The sequence below is a fragment of the Schistocerca piceifrons genome, chromosome 8 (genome assembly GCF_021461385.2).
Source record: "Schistocerca piceifrons isolate TAMUIC-IGC-003096 chromosome 8, iqSchPice1.1, whole genome shotgun sequence".
Classification (NCBI taxonomy): domain Eukaryota; kingdom Metazoa; phylum Arthropoda; class Insecta; order Orthoptera; family Acrididae; genus Schistocerca; species Schistocerca piceifrons.
Genome location: NC_060145.1, coordinates 374,994,946 through 375,017,646, shown reverse-complemented (window position 1 = coordinate 375,017,646; position 22,701 = coordinate 374,994,946). Strand labels below are relative to the sequence as shown.

Below are 22,701 nucleotides of genomic sequence, written 5' to 3'. Positions count from 1 at the left end.
TAATGCTCTGCTGGCACTGTGAAAATAATCTAAGTCCCCGCGCTGACGCACTGTGCATGCGCAGGCGCTCAGTCGCGCTACGGCTGCTGCACAGGCAACTGCATTGAACGCCGCCATGATGCCGATGTACCGTCGACGCACAAGGAATACTGTCTACAAGACGATAGAGAACATAGAATTCACAACATCTGCTGCTGACAAGAAGAAGAATACTGTGAAGAACACTGCTGCCATTGCACTCGTCGACGGACCATGTGTGTTTTGTGGATGTAGACTGAACTTTAGCATTGACATTAATGATTCTTTTACACATGGTAATGGATGGCTTACAGTAGCCATTGTACGAGGTGGTACAGGGGTTCCCGACGTACCTGGCCTTGAAAGTTTTGTAGACAGAGACATTATAGCCTACCGTACCTATCATATAGGAGAACTTGCAAATAAAGACTTTGGTAAATCTGTGTATATGTCCCCATCCCCATTTTCATTGTATACCCGTAATAAGGCCACTTTCCAAGCTGGGCTCATTAGAAGGACCATTTTTTTAATTACAAAGTAGGTGTATTTGATTATTCAATGTGGGCTAAGGATGCTAGATAATATGAAGCAAGGTTGCGTGCAGAAATCACAGCACAAAAAAATGTAAACCATGAATTCTTACATCTCTTAGAGTAAACGCATGCTGAACATGAAACTTAATATGCAATAGCTTGGTAGCACAAGGATGTGGAATACAAAATGTCATTCTCCTACCATTTTCCAACAGTCTACAAATTTGTCGATAAGATGATAAAAACTTTTTGTGAAAATAGGGTATATTTTACACTCCTTTTAAAAATACCATTTTCTACTAAAGTTTCAAAACCAGTCTCGTTCAAAACAGTGCATTTTAAGCCTCCCCAGCCCTAAAGGGTGAGTTTACTTTCCAACATGTGCTACCAATGCTACATAAATTGAGGTAAAGTGGCTGGAAAAATTGCACTGAGAATAAAGTTTTAAATTTAGCGTCTTGCATCTTGTCGATTAAAAGCTTGATCAGCGTGAAACTTTGGACACAACTATTTAGCAACATAAGGTTTTCCAGTGTACTGTTTTCTAAATTTCTACAAAATCAGTTCAACTTCATATTCATAAAAATTAGTAAAATAGATCACATTCAGTCTGCTTTTAGAAAATCTGTTTTCCGTAGCTGATTTCAAATTAATCACAGTTGGGAAGAACATGTTTTCAAGCACAGAAAATCGTGTTCGATTTTTCATTGTGCACTAATAATACCTGAAAATGATGGACAAATTTGAGGTAATGTACCATGGCAACAGGTTACATTTGAACAACCTGTTGACTGTGTTTTGTCGCTTGAATTTTTTTGTTTGTATATTGGCATTTAATAGCTCATCATTTTGCATTGGTCCGTAGTGAAATTGTTTACAGTTTACGCCATGATAGTATCTTGCACGCGTCCTACTGCAGAAATGGCTGATGTAGATAATCAGTAGTCTCACAGCAACAAACACAGACTCAACCACGTAGTTCTCACCTGGCTGTTACATTGCCTGTATGTATGATAATCGGTTGGAGGGATCGGGAAAGTTATTGACATATCAACAGAACAAAATGATGCTCTGATAAAATTTGTATGTCCTCAAAGCCCAGCTCATTCACTTTATTGGCTTGAAAGACAGGATGCTTGTTACGTACCAGAACACTACCTCATTTCCATGCTTTCGGTTTTCTCAAGGTCATCATCTGGCCAACAGTATCAGTTTGCATAAAATGAACTGCAGAAAATGGCTGAAAAATTTTAAAAAATACAAACCGAATGTCGAGAAGTTTAAAATCAAAATTGTAATTACACACATCAAAAACAGTTTTGCATCACCTCAGTTCCGAGAGTTCCAGAACCTGTACAGAAAATTGGAGTAGAGATCAACATAAACAACATTTCCACTCTTTTTATTCCTAATGAAAATCACACATTGCATGTTGTACCACCATACAGCGAGACCTTCAAAGGTGGTGGTCCAGATTGATGTTCACACCGGTACCTCTAATATGCAGTAGCACATCCTCTTGCACTGATGCATGCCTGTAATCATCGTAGCATACCATCCACAAGTTCATCAAGGCACTGTTGGGCCAGATGGTCCCACTCCTCAACAGCGATTCGACATACATCCCTCAGAATGGTTGGTGGGTCATGTCGTCCATAAACAGCCGTTTTCAATCTAACCCAGGCATGTTCGATAGGGTTCATGTCTGGAGAACAGGCTGGTCTCTCTAGTTGAACAATGTCATTATCCTGAAGGAAGTCATTCACAAGCTGTGCACGATGGGGGCACAAATTGTCGTCCATGAAGACAAATGCCTTGCCAATATGCTGCCTATATGGTCGCACTATCGGTCGGAGGATGGCATTCACATATCATGCAGCTGTTATGGCACCTTCCCTGACCACCAGCGGCATACTTTGGCCCCACATAATGCCACTCCAAAACATCAGGGAACCTCCATTTTGCTGTACTCGCTGGACAGTGTGTCTAAGGTGTTCATCCTGACCGGGTTGCCTTCAGACATGTCTCCAACGGTTGGCTGGATGAGAGCATATGCAACACTCATCAGTGAAGAGAAAGTGATGCCAATCCTGAGCGGTCCATTCGGCATGTTGATGGGCCCATCTGTACCGCGCTGCGTCGTGTCGTGGTTGCAAAGATGGACCTCGCCATGGACGTCGGGAGTCAAGTTGTGCATCACGCAGCCTATTGTGCATGCTTTGAGTCATAACACAATGTCCTGTGGCTGCACGAAAAGTATTATTCAACATGGTGGCATTGCTGTTAGGTTTCCTCTGAGCCAAAATCCGTAGGTAGTGGTCATACACTGCACTAGTAGACCTTAGGTGCCCTGAGCGAGGCATGTGATCGACAATTCCTGTCTCTCGGTATCTCCTCCATTTCCGAACAACACCACTTTGGTTCAATACGAGATGCCTTCCCTTGTTGAGAGCCCTCCTTGGTACAAAGTAACAATGCAGACGTGATTGAAGTGCGGTATTGACCGTCTAGGCATGGTTGAACTACAGACAACACAAGCCGTGTAACTCCTTCCTGGTGGAATGACTTGAACTGGTCAGCTATCGGACCCCCTCTGTCTAGTAGGTGCTACTCATGCATGTTTGTTTAAATCTTTGGGCGGGTTTAGTGACATCTCTGAACAGTCAAAGGGACTGTGTCTGTGATACAATACCCCAGTCAACGTTTATCTTCAGGCGTTCTGGGAACCGGGATGATCCAAAACAGTTTTTGATGTGTGTATTTCATGCTTGCCATCTATGTGAGATATTCCTACAGATTTGAGAATTGGAGATAGTGTAATTCAGCTTTGTAAGCAGACAGTTATTACCACAGGGCATCTAACTAAATTAAGAAACCAGATTACAGACTTGGGATCCTGGTGGCGCTGCACACCTATTGGTCATGACCTCTATTGCAATGGGGATGCTGGTTCATCTTCTTGAACTTGTAGTGACAATATCACCATGGATCTACACAATATAGTGAGATATTATGTATCAGTTAAAAATAACAACCATATGCAATGACACTAAAGACAACAGACTGCTGCCATGTAGCTTGTTGCTGTGGTACATTCCCTCCAATTTTTCCATCATTTTCTGGTGTTGTTGGTGGACATGGAAAATCAAACATAACTATCTGAATGCTTGAAAACATGCACTTTCAATTGTGATTAGTTTGCAATTAGTTATGAAAAACATTTTCTAAAAGTAAACTGAATAGAAAGCAGTATGTGAATGATATTTTATATTGGAAAACCTTGTGTCGGTATGTAATTGTGTCCAAAGTTTCCTGTTGATCATGCTTTTTATCAATGAGATATAAGAAGCCAGAGCTAGAACCTTATTCACAGTGTGATTTTTCTCGCTACTTTGCCAAAATTTATGTAGCATTGCTAGCACATGTTGGAAATTAAACCCACTTTTCCTGGGGTGGAGGGGGGGGGGGGAGGCTTAAAATATGTTGTTTTGAATTAAACTGGTTTTGAGGCTTTAACATAAAATGGTATTTGTAACATAAGTGTGGAATATAGCCTATTTTTACAAAAATTGTCATCTTATCAACAAATATGTAGACTGTTGAAAAATAGTACTGCATTTTTGACCTTTTTACAAGATGTTTATCTTCGTAGTTATTTTATTTGGTTTTGGAAAGTGATGCATAAATGAAAGATTACTTTTAAGAACTCTTTGTTGTTAGGTTACTGTGTGCTGAGTTTCACATTCGTCTTACCTTTTTTCTCTGAATACAAACTTTGAAACTTTTTTGGGTGCTGATTTTCTTTTGTGGGATTTTGTCCAAAATTTTTGGACTGAAGATGGGTCGTAAAATTCTTTTCATTAATGTTTTTAAGAAAATGCATGAAGTTGTACAAGATGACCAAATTTCACTTTGTTCAACAAAATATTGCCTCAGATTTAGCAGCTCAGAGATGTCAGAAGTTCACACTCACTGTGCACAAAGTCGCACATGGAGTCAAACAAGTGACTGTATCTCAGCCAGTATTGCATCGACGAACATTAAACTGTACCAGTGTTCATCGGGGACATGTGTGAATGTCAATGAAATCCGAGGTGGTTGATTAGGGAGACATAAGTGAGTTGACATGGAATGGCTGTAGGAGCAACTTACGATACGATGGCCCAAACGTTACATTCTCCAGAGCTTTTCCCCAGCATATAATAATGATGTTTAATGAGTCAGTTTACAGGCTAAGCAACATGTTATATGAGTCCATACTGTCCACTTACGGACACGTAAATAAAATATTTTAATCATTTGTGACAAGGTATGGCTTTGTACTGGACTGGGACTTAAACTCAGATATCTGCCTTTTGTTGTCAGTGCTCTACCAATTAAGTATCACAGCCATGAGTTTCAAAATAACCAAAAGTGCCAACTTTCCAGAGGCTATATTCCTTCCAAACTTAGAAAAGAGCAAGAAACTCATACAAAATGCCTTTTTTTGTACCTATATATGAAGAAGCTGCGTACACAATAGATACTGTGTTTGTTAACTATAGATGAAAATCATGTTAATGAGAATGATTCTAAAACTATATTTGAATCGCTTACTGTACCATTACATGCCTGTTGATAAAACATGAATTAAGTATCGTGTCCTGGATACGATACTATAGTCAATGGCAAAGATGGCAAAGATGAGAATGCGTTGGGAAAACCAAATTATTTTGTTAGTGAGACAATTGGTTTTCTTGAGACTTACAAGACATCATGATTGGTTATTTGGAAAACTATAAAACAGTGATTGGCTCTTATTACAAACTTTTGTTGGATTGTTTGAACAGTGAATTGAAGGACACATCAAATAGATTATTGCACAGAAAAATGCTGTGAAACCTGCTCACTCATCTGCTGTTAGGTTGTGAAAGGGTCTCAATTTGGGGCCTCAAAATGTTTTCCCTTCCATCCCTTCTTGGGGGGGAAGAAATGTTAGTCAAATGAAGAGTTCACCTATGCTGTGAACAAATATGATGCAGATTAGCAAACGAAGTTGTTATCAAGCTTAATGAACATTGTAAGATATAAATGTTTGTTTTCACAAAAAAATTATTTCCTGTGCTTTTATCAAACTTACTAATGCACTGTTGTATGCACTATCAATGGTTGAAAGGTGCAATAAGATGCAGAAAAATTGTAGAGCTGCCAGTACCATTTGATTTGAGTCCACAAAATTTATGTCTACACGCATTATCAAGTAAGCTGTCAAGGTACACCTTACAAAAAAAGGTGTTTAATCTTCAACAATGCCACTACTTCTGGTGTATGGAGCCCTAAAACCCTTCCCACATGGAGCAGGTTTTACCATGAGACTGTTGGCTGGCAGGGTGGGGGGATAGCTGGCTTGTCTGGTGAATCTGTCAGATAGTGTAAGGTTTGCAGAAAGTTGTCTGGCAGCAAAATGTCTGTTGCAGATATTTACTTTAATAACAGTGATTTTTCTCGTTATATATGCACAGTATTTCCCTGTATGCGTCAATTAATGCAATAATGCTCTCTTTACTCCACTGTAAGCCAGCCGCGATGACTGCAAGACACTGTGAGGTTGAGCGTCCCTGGTATAGCCCTGGCTTGCAGCATGTGACTTCAGCACCAGCAGATGTCCTGGTTAGTCAGAGAAGATACCATTCAAATAATCTTGCAGGAAATAGCACTAGAGCTATCAACAGCAAAGCTGCAGGTGAATAGCCGAACAGCCAACAGCACAGGCTTGGAAGCCATCAAGTAACACAAATCTTACTCCTCGTGATGACTTAACTGTAGGAATTCTTTTATGGAATGGAGTAAGCAAAGTGATATCTACTGCTCCGCCTCCAACACATACACAGAAAGAGTGAGCGAGAAGTCCTGGATAATGTATGAACGTAGATAAACCATTCTGACATTTTGTACCCTTTCTTTCTGTCATACATAGACCAGCACCTTGTGCACTGTAAATATAAATGTAAATACTTACTTTATCAGAAGCTTCTTGCTACATTATTTATGAAAAGTATGTGACTCATTGAAGCACTAACCAGCATACGAGGAGCATGGAGTTGTATACAAACGGTGAGCTTGCAAACATGAATCTGACTTATTGAATAGCTGAGTGCCAGTGATGAGCCGCTGGACATTTGTCAAGAACACTTCCCGGACAGACATCAACAGCACCACAGTTTGTTAGTGCCTATGCATCAAGAGTTGTGTGAGTACGGGTCATGAAGAAGCGACAGGGCTAGTGAGGGCAGATCACGATTGGCATGTTCATTCATTATGGAAGAAAGTGTGTTGGATGTCTTGAAGACAAATCCAAGCACCACAATACCTGCCGTTATCTTGAACTAAAAAAATGTCTCGTAGCAATGTCAGTGTGTTTTGAACGCCTAATGCCTTTCATCTCAAAAGGTGCAGTTACTGCACCTTGATGACCATTATGCATGTGTGTGTTTTGCACAGTGGTTTCTGCAACAAACTGGGCAAGATGTGCATGTCCTCCCTCATGTGCTGTTCACTGATGAGGCTACATTCAGTGGGGATGGTGTATTCAGTTGCCACAGTGAAGATTTGCATGGATCAGTAAACCTCTACAGTGTGCGGAATCACATGGCAAAACATTGGTTTATGGTTTAAGTGTGGGCAGATTTGGTCGGTGACTGCATAGTTGCCACTCTGCGTAATTGCCATGAATTATCAGGCTTTTCTGGAACAGGTTCTTCCCCGCTTACGTGAAGATGTTCCAGCAAATGTGAGGGACAGGGTGTGGTTCCAGCATTATGCCTGTTTATTTTGGACTGGATGTTCGTAGGCATTTGAAAAGGTCATTCCCACATTAATGAATTCACTGGCCCCCACTTACACCATATTTATCGAGCCTTGATTTCTTTTGTGGGGAGCCATGAAATATTTCGGGTCTCACAACCTTGCGCAGTCTGAAATGGATCTCCTTGCAAGAATCATCTGCGCAGCTGCTACAGTCAAAGAAACTCTTGAAGTGTTAGAGCGTGTCCGGCAGTCAACGCTTCGTTGATGTCTGGCATGTGTGGTGTCTGATGGTGCACACTTCGAGTGTCTGTTCTAACATAAGAGCTCTATTCATGCCATACACCATGTGTACTCATTATGTTTAGTAAATGTTTGAAATAAATTTCTCCCGCATTTCTTTCCGACCTTCAACCTTTGCTACCACTTACCCCTGATACATGGGACCATGGGTTGCTAAGCAAGTCTCTGTCCTTATGATGTGCCGTACCCCTCCTAGAAGTTCGTCTCCACATATCTGGGACATCCCGTGTCTGTGTGTGTGTGTGTGTGTGTGTGTGTGTGTGTGTGTGTGTGTGTGTGTGTGTGTGTGTGTGTGTGTGTGTGTGTGTGTGTGTGTTATTTATTTATTTATTTATTTATTTTGCAGGTTTTGAGAAACTTCCATGACTCCCTACTGACCATTGCATCAACACTGCTCCAGACAGCTGATAGTGCTGCATCAAGTCATGCTTCTTATTGGTTCAGGTGATGGTTGCACAATACAGTTCATTATCTCAGTGTTTCTTTCTTTAGAAAAACCATTGTGAATATTAATGGATTTATTGTCTGGAGGTTAACTGTCTATATTTAAATGCATTTTTGAAAAAGTACATTTACTATGTGGCAGTAGATATAAAAAAACGATGTTTTGGAACAAAAAAAAAAAAAACTGGAATAACATTGTCATGAGCAGAGCTTGTTTAGTGTGCGTTTGTGCCACTAGCTGTGTATAGTGCAACTCATATCCAGTTCAGTGTCACCTGTGTTAACCTGACTTGGTCTGTTCATCTGCAGTGATTGTTTTTGGTAGTGTTTTTTTGTTTTTGTTTCATTTTTTATCATGGCAAGTTTAACCTGTGAAATTTTGTTTTCTACTTGGTAAAAATGCCCCTGAAATTGTTTTAATGTTGAAAACAGCTTACCAAATAGGCGCTATGGAGTGCCTTACAATACAAGTCAGTGTTAATGGTTTCTCTGTGCTCATGGAATTTGATAAGTATCAGACCTCAGATGTCGAAAAAGACAGTGAATATCACCTTGGCTGCAGAGGGCACAGTTTTGAATTTTTTAGGTGCAGGTGACAATGCATGGTTCCATCGTTTGCTGTCCCCTTTATTTCTGACTCAAAGTGATGGCACCGGCTCTCGTCACCATTGGCAATCTGCTCCAGGAAAGCGGAGTCTTCATGAGTCTGGAACAGGTGCTGCAGTGCTAGCTGTGTACACAGTTCATTTTGAGGCTTGCTGAGCTTCTTTAGAACCCACTCTTCTGGTAACCCAACCTGTCATGCAGAATTGTCCCATCATTGTGATAGATGATCAGTTTATCCACCTTGTTGATGAGTTTAACTGTGATTATGATTACCATATTTGCCTGGCCTGGTCTTGGGTCATCACCGACACTCCCAGCCTTCACAAGAACAGGCACTCCACTTTATCACAGATTTATTGGACACACAATCTCCCCTGTATAAGGCCACCATTTCAGTGATGGTCAGTTTAATCCCTTCCACAGTCAGAAATCTGATAACATGTTCTGCTCCTTAATTGTTGAATTTTGCAATCTGAACGCCATGATGTTCTCATATGTATTGGTATGTCAGATGGACAGAACACACAACTGCCCGCTGCTCTCCTGTGTCATATGCCCACGCGTGTGCACAAACGCACTGGACACTACATTCACATCCCTAGATGTCTCACTGTGTTATCCCAAAGCGGCATATGCAAATTTCAACCAGTTTGGTTGTTATGACTTTTCTTGCCTTTCTATGTGAACTCTCTCTCTCTCTCTCTCGCTCTCTCTCTCTCTCTCTCTCTCTCTCTCTCTCTCTCTCTCTCTCTGTGTGTGTGTGTGTGTGTGTGTGTGTGTGTTTTTTTGTTTGTTTGAAGGAAACCATTTTTATGTATGTCTTATTGGAAACTTTCAGTTTCTTAACATTTCTTCATCAACACCTGGTTTATGTCGTTGTAGCATGGACTCCTAAAGATCTGCACAGGGAGTATCCAAAGGTATATAATGTGCTTTGGCATATCACTAACCTGCAAATGACTGTTAATGCTCTACACTTTGAATTCCAACTGTTGCAGATTGTTATTTCTTCTGCTTCCTTATCTAAAATTTTGCCTCTCCTTTTTCATGTTTTGGAGTCAGTACTCCATTCTCCCTCAAACTGTACGTCTTCCTTTTTCCTGTGTCGCAAGTCTTTTTTTTCCTCTTCCAGTGAACTGTGTGAGGTATCAAGGCAGTTAGCATACAGAACTTACATTCTGGAGAAATAGCATTCAAATCCCTCCCCGCTATCATGATTTAGGTTGTGCTCCCTTTTTGTAAATTTCTTGAGGCAGATGCTGTGATGGTTCCTTTTAAGGGAACATGGCCACCTTCCTTCCCCATTCTTGTCCATTGTAAGCTTGTGTTTAGTCTGTAATGAACACATTGTCTACAGTTTACTATGTAATATTTTCCTCCTTTGGCTTTCGTTCATAGCTAGGTTGCCTCTCCTTTCAGTAAGTGACAGATTAGAAGAGATGATTTTGGCTATCCACTAAACACGGTATCTGGTTCACTAATAATTTTATCCACTATTTTTGTTTCTTTCAGCTCTAAAAGCACAAGATATTGTAATTAGAAAATGACAACCCACATCTCTGCATACCAAGTAATGTAGCTTTAAGTAATATTTAAGAGGAGCCAATTATGATTGTAAGGAGCATGCGTAGTGAATTGCCATTTGTGGAGGCTGTTATACAAATATGGTTTAAAAATGTGTGGCACATAATTACTTATTAATTGGGCATATATACAGGAGAATGAAAAGTATTATAGTCAATTTAATAATGCCTTCAGTATTTTTATTTTGAGAAGTGTTGGCCCATGGGTGGAAGTAATTATTTAGATGCTTGGAGATGTTCCTGTCAGAGGGTATACAGTGGCATACTGGATAATCAACTTGCAAATTGTGATTTGTGTTAGAATTCTCAGAAATATTTTTTCTTTAAACAAGACAGCATTCCTTACATCACTTTACATTTCCTGAAGCACTGTCCAAACAGCTTTCATCTGGACAGGGTTTGCATGATCATTTTATTTCTGAACAGATTCTCAATGCACATTTTGAGGGTTTGTTGGATAACGTGGAAGAGTTCCAAGGAGAGCATTAGACAATGATTAACTGAAATGGGGGAAAGGAATACAAAATAAAAACCAAATGGGTAGCTTTGAGAGATGAAACAGTGAAGGGCACAGAGGCTCACACAGGTAAAAAGATATCTCCTAATATAAATCTGTGGATAATACAGGATGTATCGAATTTAACTGATGAAAGGAGAAATGTAAAAATGCCACAAATGAGGCAGGCAAAAGGGGATACGGACTAGAAAAAATAAGGTTGACAGATAGTACAAGATGCTAAAGCAGGAATGGCACCATGCAGTGCTGTAGAAGCATACATAACTAGGTGAAAGATAGATGCTGCACTAGGAATATTAAAAATATGTTTGGAAAAAAGAGAAGCAGCTTTATGAATATCAAGAGGTTAGATTGCAAGCCAGTACTCAGCAAAGACGGGAAGGCTGAAAGATGGAAGGAAAACAAACTAGAGAACAATGTTGTTGAAAGAGAAGAGGTAGTAGGTAAAGAGGAGATGGGAGATATGATATTGCAAGGAGAATTTGTCAGAGCACGGAAAGGCATAAGTAAGAGCAAGGTCCCTGGAGTAAGACAGTCCCTCAGAATTATTAAGGTCCTTGGATGAGTGTGCCCTGACAAAATTATTCCACCTGTTGTGCAAGAGACACGAGGCTGGTGAAATGTCATCAGATTTCAGGAAGAATATAATAATTCCATAGAACACAGGTGCCAACAAGAGTGAATGCTACTGAGCCAACAGTTTAAAAAGTAATGGTTATAAAATATTGACACAAATTATTTAATAAAAAAAATAAAATAAAAAACTGGCAGAATCAACCTTGAGGAGGATCATTTCGGGTTCCATAGAAATGTAGGAATGTGCCTGGCAATACTGACCCTATGACAGCCTAGAAGATAAGTTGAAGACAGGTAAACTTATGTTAATAATTTTAGTAAATTTAGAGAAAGCTTTGGACATTGTTGAGTGGACGAAACTAATTGAAAGTTTGAAGATAGAAGGCGTAAAGTACAGGAAGTGAAAGGTTACATTGAGCTTGTACAGAAACCAGACAGCAATTATAAGATTTGAAGGATATAAAAGGAAAGCCATGGTTGAGAAACGAATGAGACATTGTTGTAACCTATCCCTAATGTTATTCAGTGTGTACATTGAGCAAACTGTGAAGAAGACAATGGAAAAATTTAGAAAGCGAATTAAAGTTTCAGGGATGTTTGTTGATGACATTGTAATTCTGTCAGAGACAGCCAAACACTTGCAAGAGCAATTGAATGGAATGCATTTTGTCTTGGAAAGAGATTATAATATGAATTGGCACAAAAGTAGAACAGGGGTAATGGAATGTTGCTAAATTAAATCAGGCAGCGCTGAAGGAACTAGGATTAGGAGATGTGATGCTAAAAGTGGTTGATGAGTTTTTCTGTTTGGGAAGCAAAATAACTGGTGGGGGCCTAAGTAGAGGGGATGTAAAATGCAGACTGGCAGTAGCAAAAAAACTGTTTCTGAAAAGGAGGAACTTTGTTACAGAAGTATAAATTTAAGTGTTGAGAGATGTTGGTTCATAGAGAGACACAGTGAAAAAATTGTTATACATTTTAGTTTTGAGCCGAAAAGCCATCTTCTGTCCTAGAAAACCCACACACATTCACATAAGCAAACTCACAAGATCACTGTGTCCAGCCGCTGTGGCCAGACTGAGTCGACATTGGACCTGATGGGAGCAGCAGTCCGGTTGTGGAGGTAAGGAGGAGGTATGGATTGGGGAGGGGGGGGGGGATTAGGGTGTAGTGCTGCTTGTGAGAGTGTGCAGGGACGTGATGGGGACAGGGTAGGGTTGCTATGTGTAGTTGGGAGGTTTAGTGGGGAGGGGGAGCGGAATAGATGTAGGAAAGAACAGGCTGAGTGAGTGCATTGGTGGAATAGAAGGGTATGTTGGGAGCAGGAAAGGGAATAGGTAAGTGGATGATGGGGTCTAATGAAGATTGAGGCCGGGGGGGGGGGGGGGGTTGGGAATGTTGGATGTATTACAGAGTGAGTTCCCACCTGCACAGTTCAGAAAAGCTGGTGTTGGTATGGGAGGATCCAGATGCACAGGCACTGAAGTATTCATTGAAGTGAAGCACATTCACTTGGGCACTACGTTTAACTGCTGGGTGGTCCAGCTGACTCTTGGCCACAGTTTGTCAGCAGCTTTTCATGCAGACAGGCAGCTTGTAGAAATCAGCACAGTGGTTGCAGCTTAGTTTGTGTATCACATGACTACTTTCACAGGTAGTGCTGCCTTTCATGTGATAGGAGATGCCTGTGACAGGTTATTGTGCCCCCACTGAGAGAATCTCTGCACTAGTGGACCAACACATTCATTCTACTGCCTGTAACCTACCCTCCTATATAAAAAAAATACTGATTATTTCCTCCACTCATTCGTTGCAATTCCTGTTACTTCACCCTTCTCGTAACTGTTGACTCCACCTCCCTCTGCACTTTCATCCCCAGTGCTCTTGGCTATGCCGCTATTGAACACTCTCTTTCCCAGCACGTGAATGGCTCCAAACCTACAACCTCCTTCCTGGTCGCCATAACCAGCTGTATCCTCACCCACAGTTAATTATCCTTTGACAGTATCACCTACAAAAAAATCCATGGTACACCGAGTACCATCACGGTGCCATCCTATGCCAACATATTCATGGGCCATCTACAGGTATTATTCCTAACTACTGAGAATCCCAAACCACTCACCTGGTGCATGTTCATTGATGACATCGTGATCTGGACTGAGGATGACCATACCCTGTCAACATTCCTTAAGAAGCTCAACATCTTTTCCCCCATTTGTTTCACCTGGTCCTCCTCAACTGAACAAGCCACCTTCATTAATGTTGACTTCCACCTCAAGGATGTCTACATCAGTACCTACGTCCATATCAGATATACCAGTACCTTGACTTTGACAGCTGGCACCCATTCCAAATCAAGTAGTTCCTTCCATACAGCCCAGTTGCCCATTGTCATCGTGTCTCCTCTGATAAGCAGCCTTTTTCCAAATATACTAAGGATCTCACAGAGGCCTTCACAGACCAAAATTACCTTTTCTGCTGTGTCCAGAAAGATATCTCTTACGCCTTGACCAAACGAGATGGCTCAGTGGTTAGCACAATGGACTCACACTCAGGAGGATGACAGTTCAAACCCATCTCCAGCCAGAAGGGCACAGCCGATTTCCTTCCCTAATCTGAGCTTGTGCTCTGTCTCTAATGACCTCGTTGTCGATGGGACATTAAACACTAATCTCCTCCTCTTCCTCTTACGCCTTGTCTCACCAGTCACCTACCATCTCCCACATAGCCACTGTCTGACTACAAAGGAGCATACCACTCATGACTCGGTACCACCCAGGATTGGAGCAACTGAATCGCATTCTCCACCAGGAGGGTTTGGACTAACTCTCAACATGCTCCGAAACGAGAAATATCCTACCAGCTATTCTGCCGAACCTTCCTACAGTGGTATTCTGCCATCCACCAAACCTACATATTATCCTTGTCCATCTCTATTTCACCCCTGTTCCCAATACCTTACCTCATGGCTCACATCTCCGTGATAGACCTACATGCAAGACCTGTCCCATTCATCCTCCCACAACAACCTACTCCTGTACTGTTACAGGCATCTCCTATCCTATCAAAGACAGGGTTACCTGTGAAAGCAGTCGTGTGATCTACAGACTAGGCTGCAACCTCTGTGCTGACTTCTACATGGGCATGCTGACTAACAAGTTTCCTGTCCGCATGAATGGCTGATGACAAACTATGCCCAAGAGCTAGCTGGACCATTCAGTAGCTGAACATGCTGCCCAACAAAATGTGTTTCGCTTCAATGACTACTTCACAGCCTGTGCCCTCTGCATCCTTCCTACTGACAAGGGCTTTTCTGAACTGTGCATGTGGGAACTCTCCCTGCAATATATTCTATGTTCCAATAACCCCTTGGCCTCAACTTTCAGCAGTCCCTGCCCTCTACTGAGCTATCCCTTTCCACACCTTTCTGCACCGAATTCAGCTCAATTTTACCGATACATGTGCTAATCCTTTTCCCCTTTTCTTCTCCTCTCTTTCCGCACCCTCTCTCCCCCAATAACTCCTGATTGCACCAGGCAGCCCTACTCTATCCCCAAGACGTCCCTCCATGCCCCCACAAGTAGCACTACACCTCCCCCCTCCCTGTTATCTCCTCCTCTCCCTGCTTCATGCCCCTCCTTATCCTCACCACTGGGTTGCTGCTCCCATCAGCTGCACTCACGACTTAGTCTGGCCACAGTGGCTAGAGACAGAGGCTATATGTGAGTGAATTGTACTTTTCTACATCAGACGAATGCTAAAATGTATAGCAGTATGTTAGTTGAGACTGTTGGCTACTCCATGTCTCGTCTGTATGGTGAGTAGCAACCTATCCCTTTCATAATATTGTTGTTATTCCATCCTGGATTTCCCATTGTTCAATTGTCAGGAAAGCCTTTTTTGAAAGTATTTGCCTGAAGTGTTTTGTATTTGTAGGTAAGTGAAATGTGGATGATAAGCAGTTCAGATAATAAGAGAATAGAAGCTTTTTAATGAGGAGCTATAAAAGAATACTGAAAATTAAATTGATTGATGAATGACAAATGTGGAGGTATTGAATTGAATTATGGAAGAAAGAAATTTGAATAACAAATGTGGAGATACTGAATTGAATTTCGAAAGAAAGAAATTTATGCAACAATTTTACTAAAAGAAGGGACTGGTTGATAGGACTCATTCTGAGGCATCAAGGAGTTGTCAATTTAGTAATGAATGGAGACCGAGGGATGAATACAGTAAGCAACTTCAAAGGGATGTAGGTTTCGGTAGCTATGCAGAGATGAACGGACTTGAGCAGGATAGACTAGCATGGAGAGGTGTGTGAAACCAGTCTCTGAAATAATGACCGCCACCACCACCACCACAACAGTAACAACAACTTAAAGGTAGTTTATTGCAGAACAGCCTACACTGCAGATGGATAAAATATTCTTAAGAAAACACATTTAGAAAATGTCAGTGTACAGTTTTCAATGAAGATGCTGCAATGCCATATAGACATGTACATATCACTCATACAGAGATTTTGAAGGAACTGTTAGATTAACTACTGTACTTGAGAGAGAGAGGGAGAGAGAGAGAGAGAGAGAGAGAGGGAGAGAGAGAGAGAGAGAGAGAGAGAGAGAGAGAGAGAGAAAGCAGATACTCTGTACTAGAATCTTACATTATTAAATAATTGTAACTGTATTTCCTTTGTACTAATTATATAATGACTTGAATGTTTGTGTTTAACATAGTGAAACCTGTAATTGCATTCCATTCTGCCCGACAGGCTTCTCTTGCTTCATTTCGGTGGACACTTTGCTCAGGAAACTGTACTAAAGTTAATGATACTCACTTGTGCAGACAACAGAACAAGTTCTCGCCTGGGTCTTGATGTGCTGTCATCATTAGTTCGTGACTGTGCTGAATGTCTTCTGCCAAACCGATTGCTGTTGTTGGTATGTATCCATCATTTTTCCCTTTTTTCTAAATTTCCTTTGTTTCTTTGATAGAAAATTATATTTATAAAAGAATATTTAAATATATCTAAAAACAAAGATGATGTGACTTACCAAATGAAAGTTCTGGCAGGTCGACAGACACACAAACAAACACAAACATACACACAAAATTCAAGCTTTCGCAACAAACTGTTGCCTCATCAGGAAAGAGGGAAGGAGAGGGAAAGACGAAAGGATGTGGGTTTTAAGGGGAGGTAAGCAGTCATTCCAATCCCGGGAGCGGAAAGACTTACTACCCTCTCCCTTAAAACCCACATCATTTCGTCTTTCCCTCTCCTTCCCTCTTTCCTGATGAGGCAACAGTTTGTTGCGAAAGCTTGAATTTTGTGTGTATGTTTGTGTTTGTTTGTGTGTCTGTCGACCTGCCAGCACTTTCGTTTGGTAAGTCACATCATCTTTGTTTTTAGATATATTTTTCCTACGTGGAATGTTTCCCTCTATTATAAGAATATTTAAATATCTATATTTATATTTATAGAAGAATTTACATACATGCTCCGCAAGCCACTTCATGGTGTGTGGTGGAGGGTACATTTTACCACTACTAGTCACTTCCCTTTGTGTTCCATGTGCAAACAGAGCAAAAATGACAGTCTGCATGCCTCTGTAGGAGACTTAATTTCTGTTACCTTATGTTCATGGTCCTTAAGCAAAATATACATTGGTGGCCATAGGATCGTTCTGCAGTCGGCTTCAAATGGCAGTTATCTAAATTTCCTTAAAAATGAAATGACTGACATCAAGTAACCAAGGCAGCCTAATTGTAGAGGGTTATTACAAATGATTGAAGCGATTTCACAGCTCTACAATAACTTTATTATTTGAGATATTTTCGCAATGCTTTGCACACACATACAAAAACTCAAAAAGTTTTTTTAGGCATTCACAAATGTTCGATATGTGCCCCTTTAGTGATTCGGCAGACATCAAGCCGATAATCAAGTTCCTCCCACACTCAGCGCAGCATGTCCCCATCAATGAGTTCGAATGCATCGTTGATGCGAGCTCGCAGTTCTGGCACGTTTCTTGGTAGAGGAGCTTTAAACACTGAATCTTTCACATAACTCCACAGAAAGAAATCGCATGGGGTTAAGTCGGGAGAGCATGGAGGTCATGACATGAATTGCTGACCATGATCTACCACGATCGATCTATCGGTTTTCCAATCTCCTGTTTAAGAAATGCCGAACATCATGATGGAAGTGCGGTGGAGCACCATCCTGTTGAAAGATGAAGTCGGCGCTGTCGGTCTCCAGTTGTGGCATGAGCCAATTCTCCAGCATGTCCAGATACATGTGTCCTGTAACGTTTTTTTCGCAGAAGAAAAAGGGGCCGTAAACTTTAAACCGTGAGATTGCACAAAACACATTAACTTTTGGTGAATTGCGAATTTGCTGCACGAATGCGTGAGGATTCTCTACCGCCCAGATTCGCACATTGTGTCTGTTCACTTCACCATTAAGAAAAAATGTTGCTTCATCACTGAAAGCAAGTTTCGCACTGAACACATCCCCTTCCATGAGATGTTGCAACCGCGCCGAATATTCAAAGCGTTTGACTTTGTCATCGGGTGTCAGGGCTTGTAGCAATTGTAAACGGTAAGGCTTCTGCTTTAGCCTTTTCCGTAAGATTTTCCAAACCGTCGGCTGTGGTACGTTTAGCTCCCTGCTTGCTTTATTCGTCGACTTCCGCGGGCTACGCGTGAAACTTGCCCGCACGCGTTCAACCGTTTCTCCACTCACTGCAGGCTGACCCGTTGATTTCCCCTTACAGAGGCATCCAGAAGCTTTAAACTGCGCATACCATCGCCGAATGGAGTTAGCAGTTGGTGGATCTTTGTTTAACTTCGTCCTGAAGTGTCGTTGCACTGTTATGACTGACTGATGTGAGTGCATTTCAAGCACGGCATACGCTTTCTCGGCTCCTGTCGCCATTTTGTCTCACTGCGCTCTCGAGCGCTCTGGCGACAGAAACCTGAAGTGCAGCTTCAGCCGAACAAAACTTTATGAGTTTTTCTATGTATCTGTTGTGTGTCGTGGCCATATGTCAATGAATGGAGCTACAGTGAATTTATGAAATCGCTTCAATCATTTGTAATAGCCCTGTACTTCCATTAATTGGCAGCCTAATTGTACTTCCATTAATTGTTCTACACAATAGTTCTGCTGATTCATGTTGTGAGTTAACAACAGTTAAAATCAATGTAACAAATAAACAATGCTGATTCTGATGTAATGAAGCATATTTACTCTAAATATGTAAAATGGTCATCAGCATGAAGGTTCATTTCAACTTCCAGTGCTGTACAAAGCATGATACTGTGGGAAATACTGAAGTAAATGGCTCAGTGATTACCTCACTGATTCTTATTTGAAAGGATTGACATGCAGATACACTTCTCTGATCATCTAAATTGAGGTATCTTATGGTTTCCCTAAACCATTAAGGAAAATACCAGAATGCTTCCTTTCAAAAGCATACAGCTGATTTTCTACCCTACCTCTTCCAGTCATAGCTTGTGATATACCTAATGGCTTCATCCTTAGTGGAACATTATGATTCCTTCTTCTTCTTCTTCATTTTGTAGGTGGTGTATTCTTTCCTTCCTCTGACCTATGAACAGGTTTAACCAGCTAGTTGTAGATGTAGATGGATGCACAGCTTGATACAGAATACAGACAGACATTTCATATACACAAAGCAGGGCCAGTGGTGGACATCTCAATAACTCAAGAATTAATTATAGTTGAAATAGAATTAAATATTATATTGTGAATTTCTGGGTTGAATACAAATACAGAGAAACCTCTATTTTACATTTTCATGTGCTCCAGACTTAAAAAACGCAAAACTGAGGAAAATGCAGAATCAAGGAAAGCATTAAAACCCCCTAAACATGAGCAAAAACGTGTAATTGGCTTATACGATTAAAAATCATAATCCTCTACAATATGTTTTATAAAATCTGTACAAGTGAAGGAAATTAATTGTACAATACAATGTTTGTACAATAATTCGTGGTAATGAATTTTAACAGTTCTTAAAAAATCACAGATGTGTAACAGCCGGTAAAAACTCGCCAAAAAACCGAAATTGGTATCAAGGTACAAGGTAATAGAGCAATTTTCTGAAATGCTGTGAACTACAAAAACACATTGTACATTAAAACAAGCATTTGTAAGAGATCTTTCCTTTATGCTCACCCAGAATAAAAGCAAAATTGATTAACATGGTGAATTAAACCAAAAACTGCAAAGTACAGTGAAAGGGTTGGAATCTAAGATGTGGGGATGTTTGTTCTGTAGTTAATGCCTGTGCAGCATACTCTGATGACATGAGTGCAGTGACTTCTAGTCTATTGCTTGCAAGATTTTCCTTGTTCATTGTGCTGAAGGATCAAGTACATTTCACACTACTTTTTGCAGGAATTGACGTAATCGTGACATAATGGCACTGTGAAGATGACCAGGAATGAGTCCATCTATTTATCAATTGCTATAGCACCAAGTTCATATGTTTATGGATGTGTTAGTGACAGTAGAATCTCAGTGTAGTGAGAAACACTTTACAAGAATGTGTTCGTGATTGTGCAACTTGCAAAATACTTCCGAGAAGGAAGAAATGAACATAATTGCTCAGTGTTCCACTTGGAGCAGTTAAAAACTGTCGTCTTAGATTCCTGCCTAGCCACACTCTTGGAAATAGTCACATATTCAGAAACAAACAGTGAAGTATTTGTGACAAAGGAAGAATATGAATTTGATTGCTACTTGTTATTCTCTAAGCAATATAAGCTGTCCTCTGAGCTTCCTGCCTAACCACACACTCGGAAATCACCATGTATTCGGAAATGAACAGGCAGATATTTATTTCGTCCTTTGTTCTCTAACCAGACAGAATTGTTAAATAAGATCGAGTATTGCAGAACATACTAGTATTATATTCATAAAAAGTCCCAGGATCTGTTGAAAATTCAGAGATGGAAATTTTTTTAGCATGTAGCTTGATTCGAACATAACACCTCCAACTCTGTAAATCATGATGTTATTCACTATGCTACAGATTAAGCATTTTAATGATAAGGGTGATGTTTTTGTTAGATATTCTCAATGCGCCTCTGCTTTGAAATGGCATACTGCGGCATGCACACTACAGAAGAAATGAATAATTGAAATGCAAACTGCCCACACTGGGGTTGTTCACACATGCTCCAAAAATCGATATTTGAAAGCCCACTAGTAACATCACGACTGCAAAAATGGTGTGAAGTCTACTCGACTCTACTGTGAGTGGTGGAAGTGGAGCATTCTGCTGTATTTCCAACGCACACCATTTGCTCTTCAAATTCACCACATGCTGTAGTGTAAACACACCAGTTTTTGTGAAAGCATGTATATACACGTACGTTTTCCGTCATATGTGGTACTTCTTTATACCACTGAATATGAAATAGGGATAAGCTTGCTGTGTCTTCAGCATTTCTCTCTCCCAGCAATCTGTTACATTTATAACAATGTGTCAGCCATCATAATGCATTTAAACGTCATTGAAGACTGCAATAAAGACGAACACTATTTTTGCAGTCGTGATGTTACGCACAACTGCCCACTGAACATGTCCTATTAACTAAGGTGCCACACATAACAAATGGAGTAGCCTATGTTGGCTGCAGTCAGTAGAGACACAATATGTAACAATATGTAACAGATTCTATCAACAGGCTCCGAGGAGATCTACTGTAAGTAAAATTAATGCATGGTAGTGAAGGGCATACGAGGCATAACTATATAAATTTAACCTAAATAGAAGTTGTGATCACTCCATTTTCTATACACCAATCACGTCAGTCATACTTCGGAACAAGCCACCAAGTAAGCTTGCTGTTTATTGTTTTATATGCTAGAAGCCACTCCATTAGTGTGACGTCACCATGCTATACAGCTATTGACTGCAGGTGGTAAAAAACATCTGAGATGTTATAAACAGCAGAGATGAATTTTTGCTGTTTTTGAGGTGAACATATAATGAAAGAACCCTCAAAACTGCTTTAAAGTATAATTTTTTGCTGTAGTGTGTTGGTAAATGGCTCAATTACCTCATACATCATTAGTCTTTTCCTAATAGGTCTATTATATGATGTAAAATTTTGAAATTTCTTTCTTGTTTTGTTTACGGATTTGCAATTTGGTTGTATCAGTTGATGTTCTGAGTGTTTGTAAAATTGCAACCTAGAAGAATGAAATTTTTGCACTGACTTTGATTTATAGCTTCTGTGCTTGTTCATACTTTATAAATCAGTACTTCAGGAATTTTGGATGTCTCGTAGGCCAAGGTAAGTAATCTTGTTACGTCATGAGCTTAACAAAGTGGCGAGCTCATTTTATGTGTGTTAGTGCGGTGTGATGGCTGTGCTGGCTGTTGGGTGACATAACAAGTCACCAGCCAATAAGAGCTCACTAGCCGGAAATGGCTGATGTTTCGTTGATTCTGACCAAGCATATTCTTCGAGACTCGGTGTTTGAATTTAAAAGGCTGATGATCGATATTGTTGTTGAATACTGTACATTGTAAAGGTCCAGAACACTTTGTGTTGACTATCTTGTTTCTCCATTGCTGCCACAACCTGACAGTAGTTGTATCATAATTGCGTGATGAAGCTAAACGTTGCAAGTTGTGTTGGCAGTGCCAATTGTTGATTGCGTGGATTATGTCAGCATTTCTACTCTCACATCTCCTCTCTCTGCAAAGGTAAAATATCCCTTTAACTCTGCCACCGCCCGCAGTGCAAACCGTCTGCCACTTATAATTCGTTTAGCCACATCAGATGTCAGTAGCAAGAAAATGGATTAAGTTAAGTGGGATGTCGAGTATGAATGTGGTATCGAGGTAAACCTCACTAGGAAGAAACGTAAAATTCGGGAATTTCTAGCTTGATCTTGTGGGTTTTTCACAGGGGCTACAAATCTGTGGCATAGACTCACGAAAAATGTAAAATCCGGAGACTGTAAAATCGAAGTTCCGTGGTAACAGTATGAAGAAAGGCAACACCTCACAGATCTGAGGAAGTATTGAGCATTAGACAAGGCAAATAAAGAGTTCCAGGGGAGCTGACAAATGACATTTCTGCTTACACCCTGTTTGTAATAGCATTGCAATATAATGTGATGTGTTGTTTTGTGGGACACTTCTTGGACGTAATCTGAAGACCCATGTGGGATAAAGGTGGATTGGTACAATTGATAAGTGAAATAGTGCTCCTTTGTGAAAGGTAGAAAGGCTTCTGGGGAAAATATTTATTATTTCAGGCCTTAAAGAAAGGTAAATGAAATCCT

The 22,701-nt window shown here is 40.5% G+C and overlaps 1 protein-coding gene across 3 annotated transcripts in view; it reads left to right on the top strand.

Annotated features, from left to right (window-relative positions):
• The window catches only part of LOC124711891 (Fanconi anemia group D2 protein), a 206,393-nt gene that overhangs the window by 52,481 nt on the left and 131,211 nt on the right, over nt 1–22,701 (top strand). For all 3 annotated transcript variants that reach the window (XM_047242137.1, XM_047242136.1, XM_047242138.1), the window contains exons 8-9: nt 7,984–8,081; nt 16,138–16,306. In XM_047242137.1, coding sequence (XP_047098093.1) covers nt 7,984–8,081; nt 16,138–16,306 — 267 coding nt within the window. The remainder of the gene's footprint in view (nt 1–7,983; nt 8,082–16,137; nt 16,307–22,701) is intronic.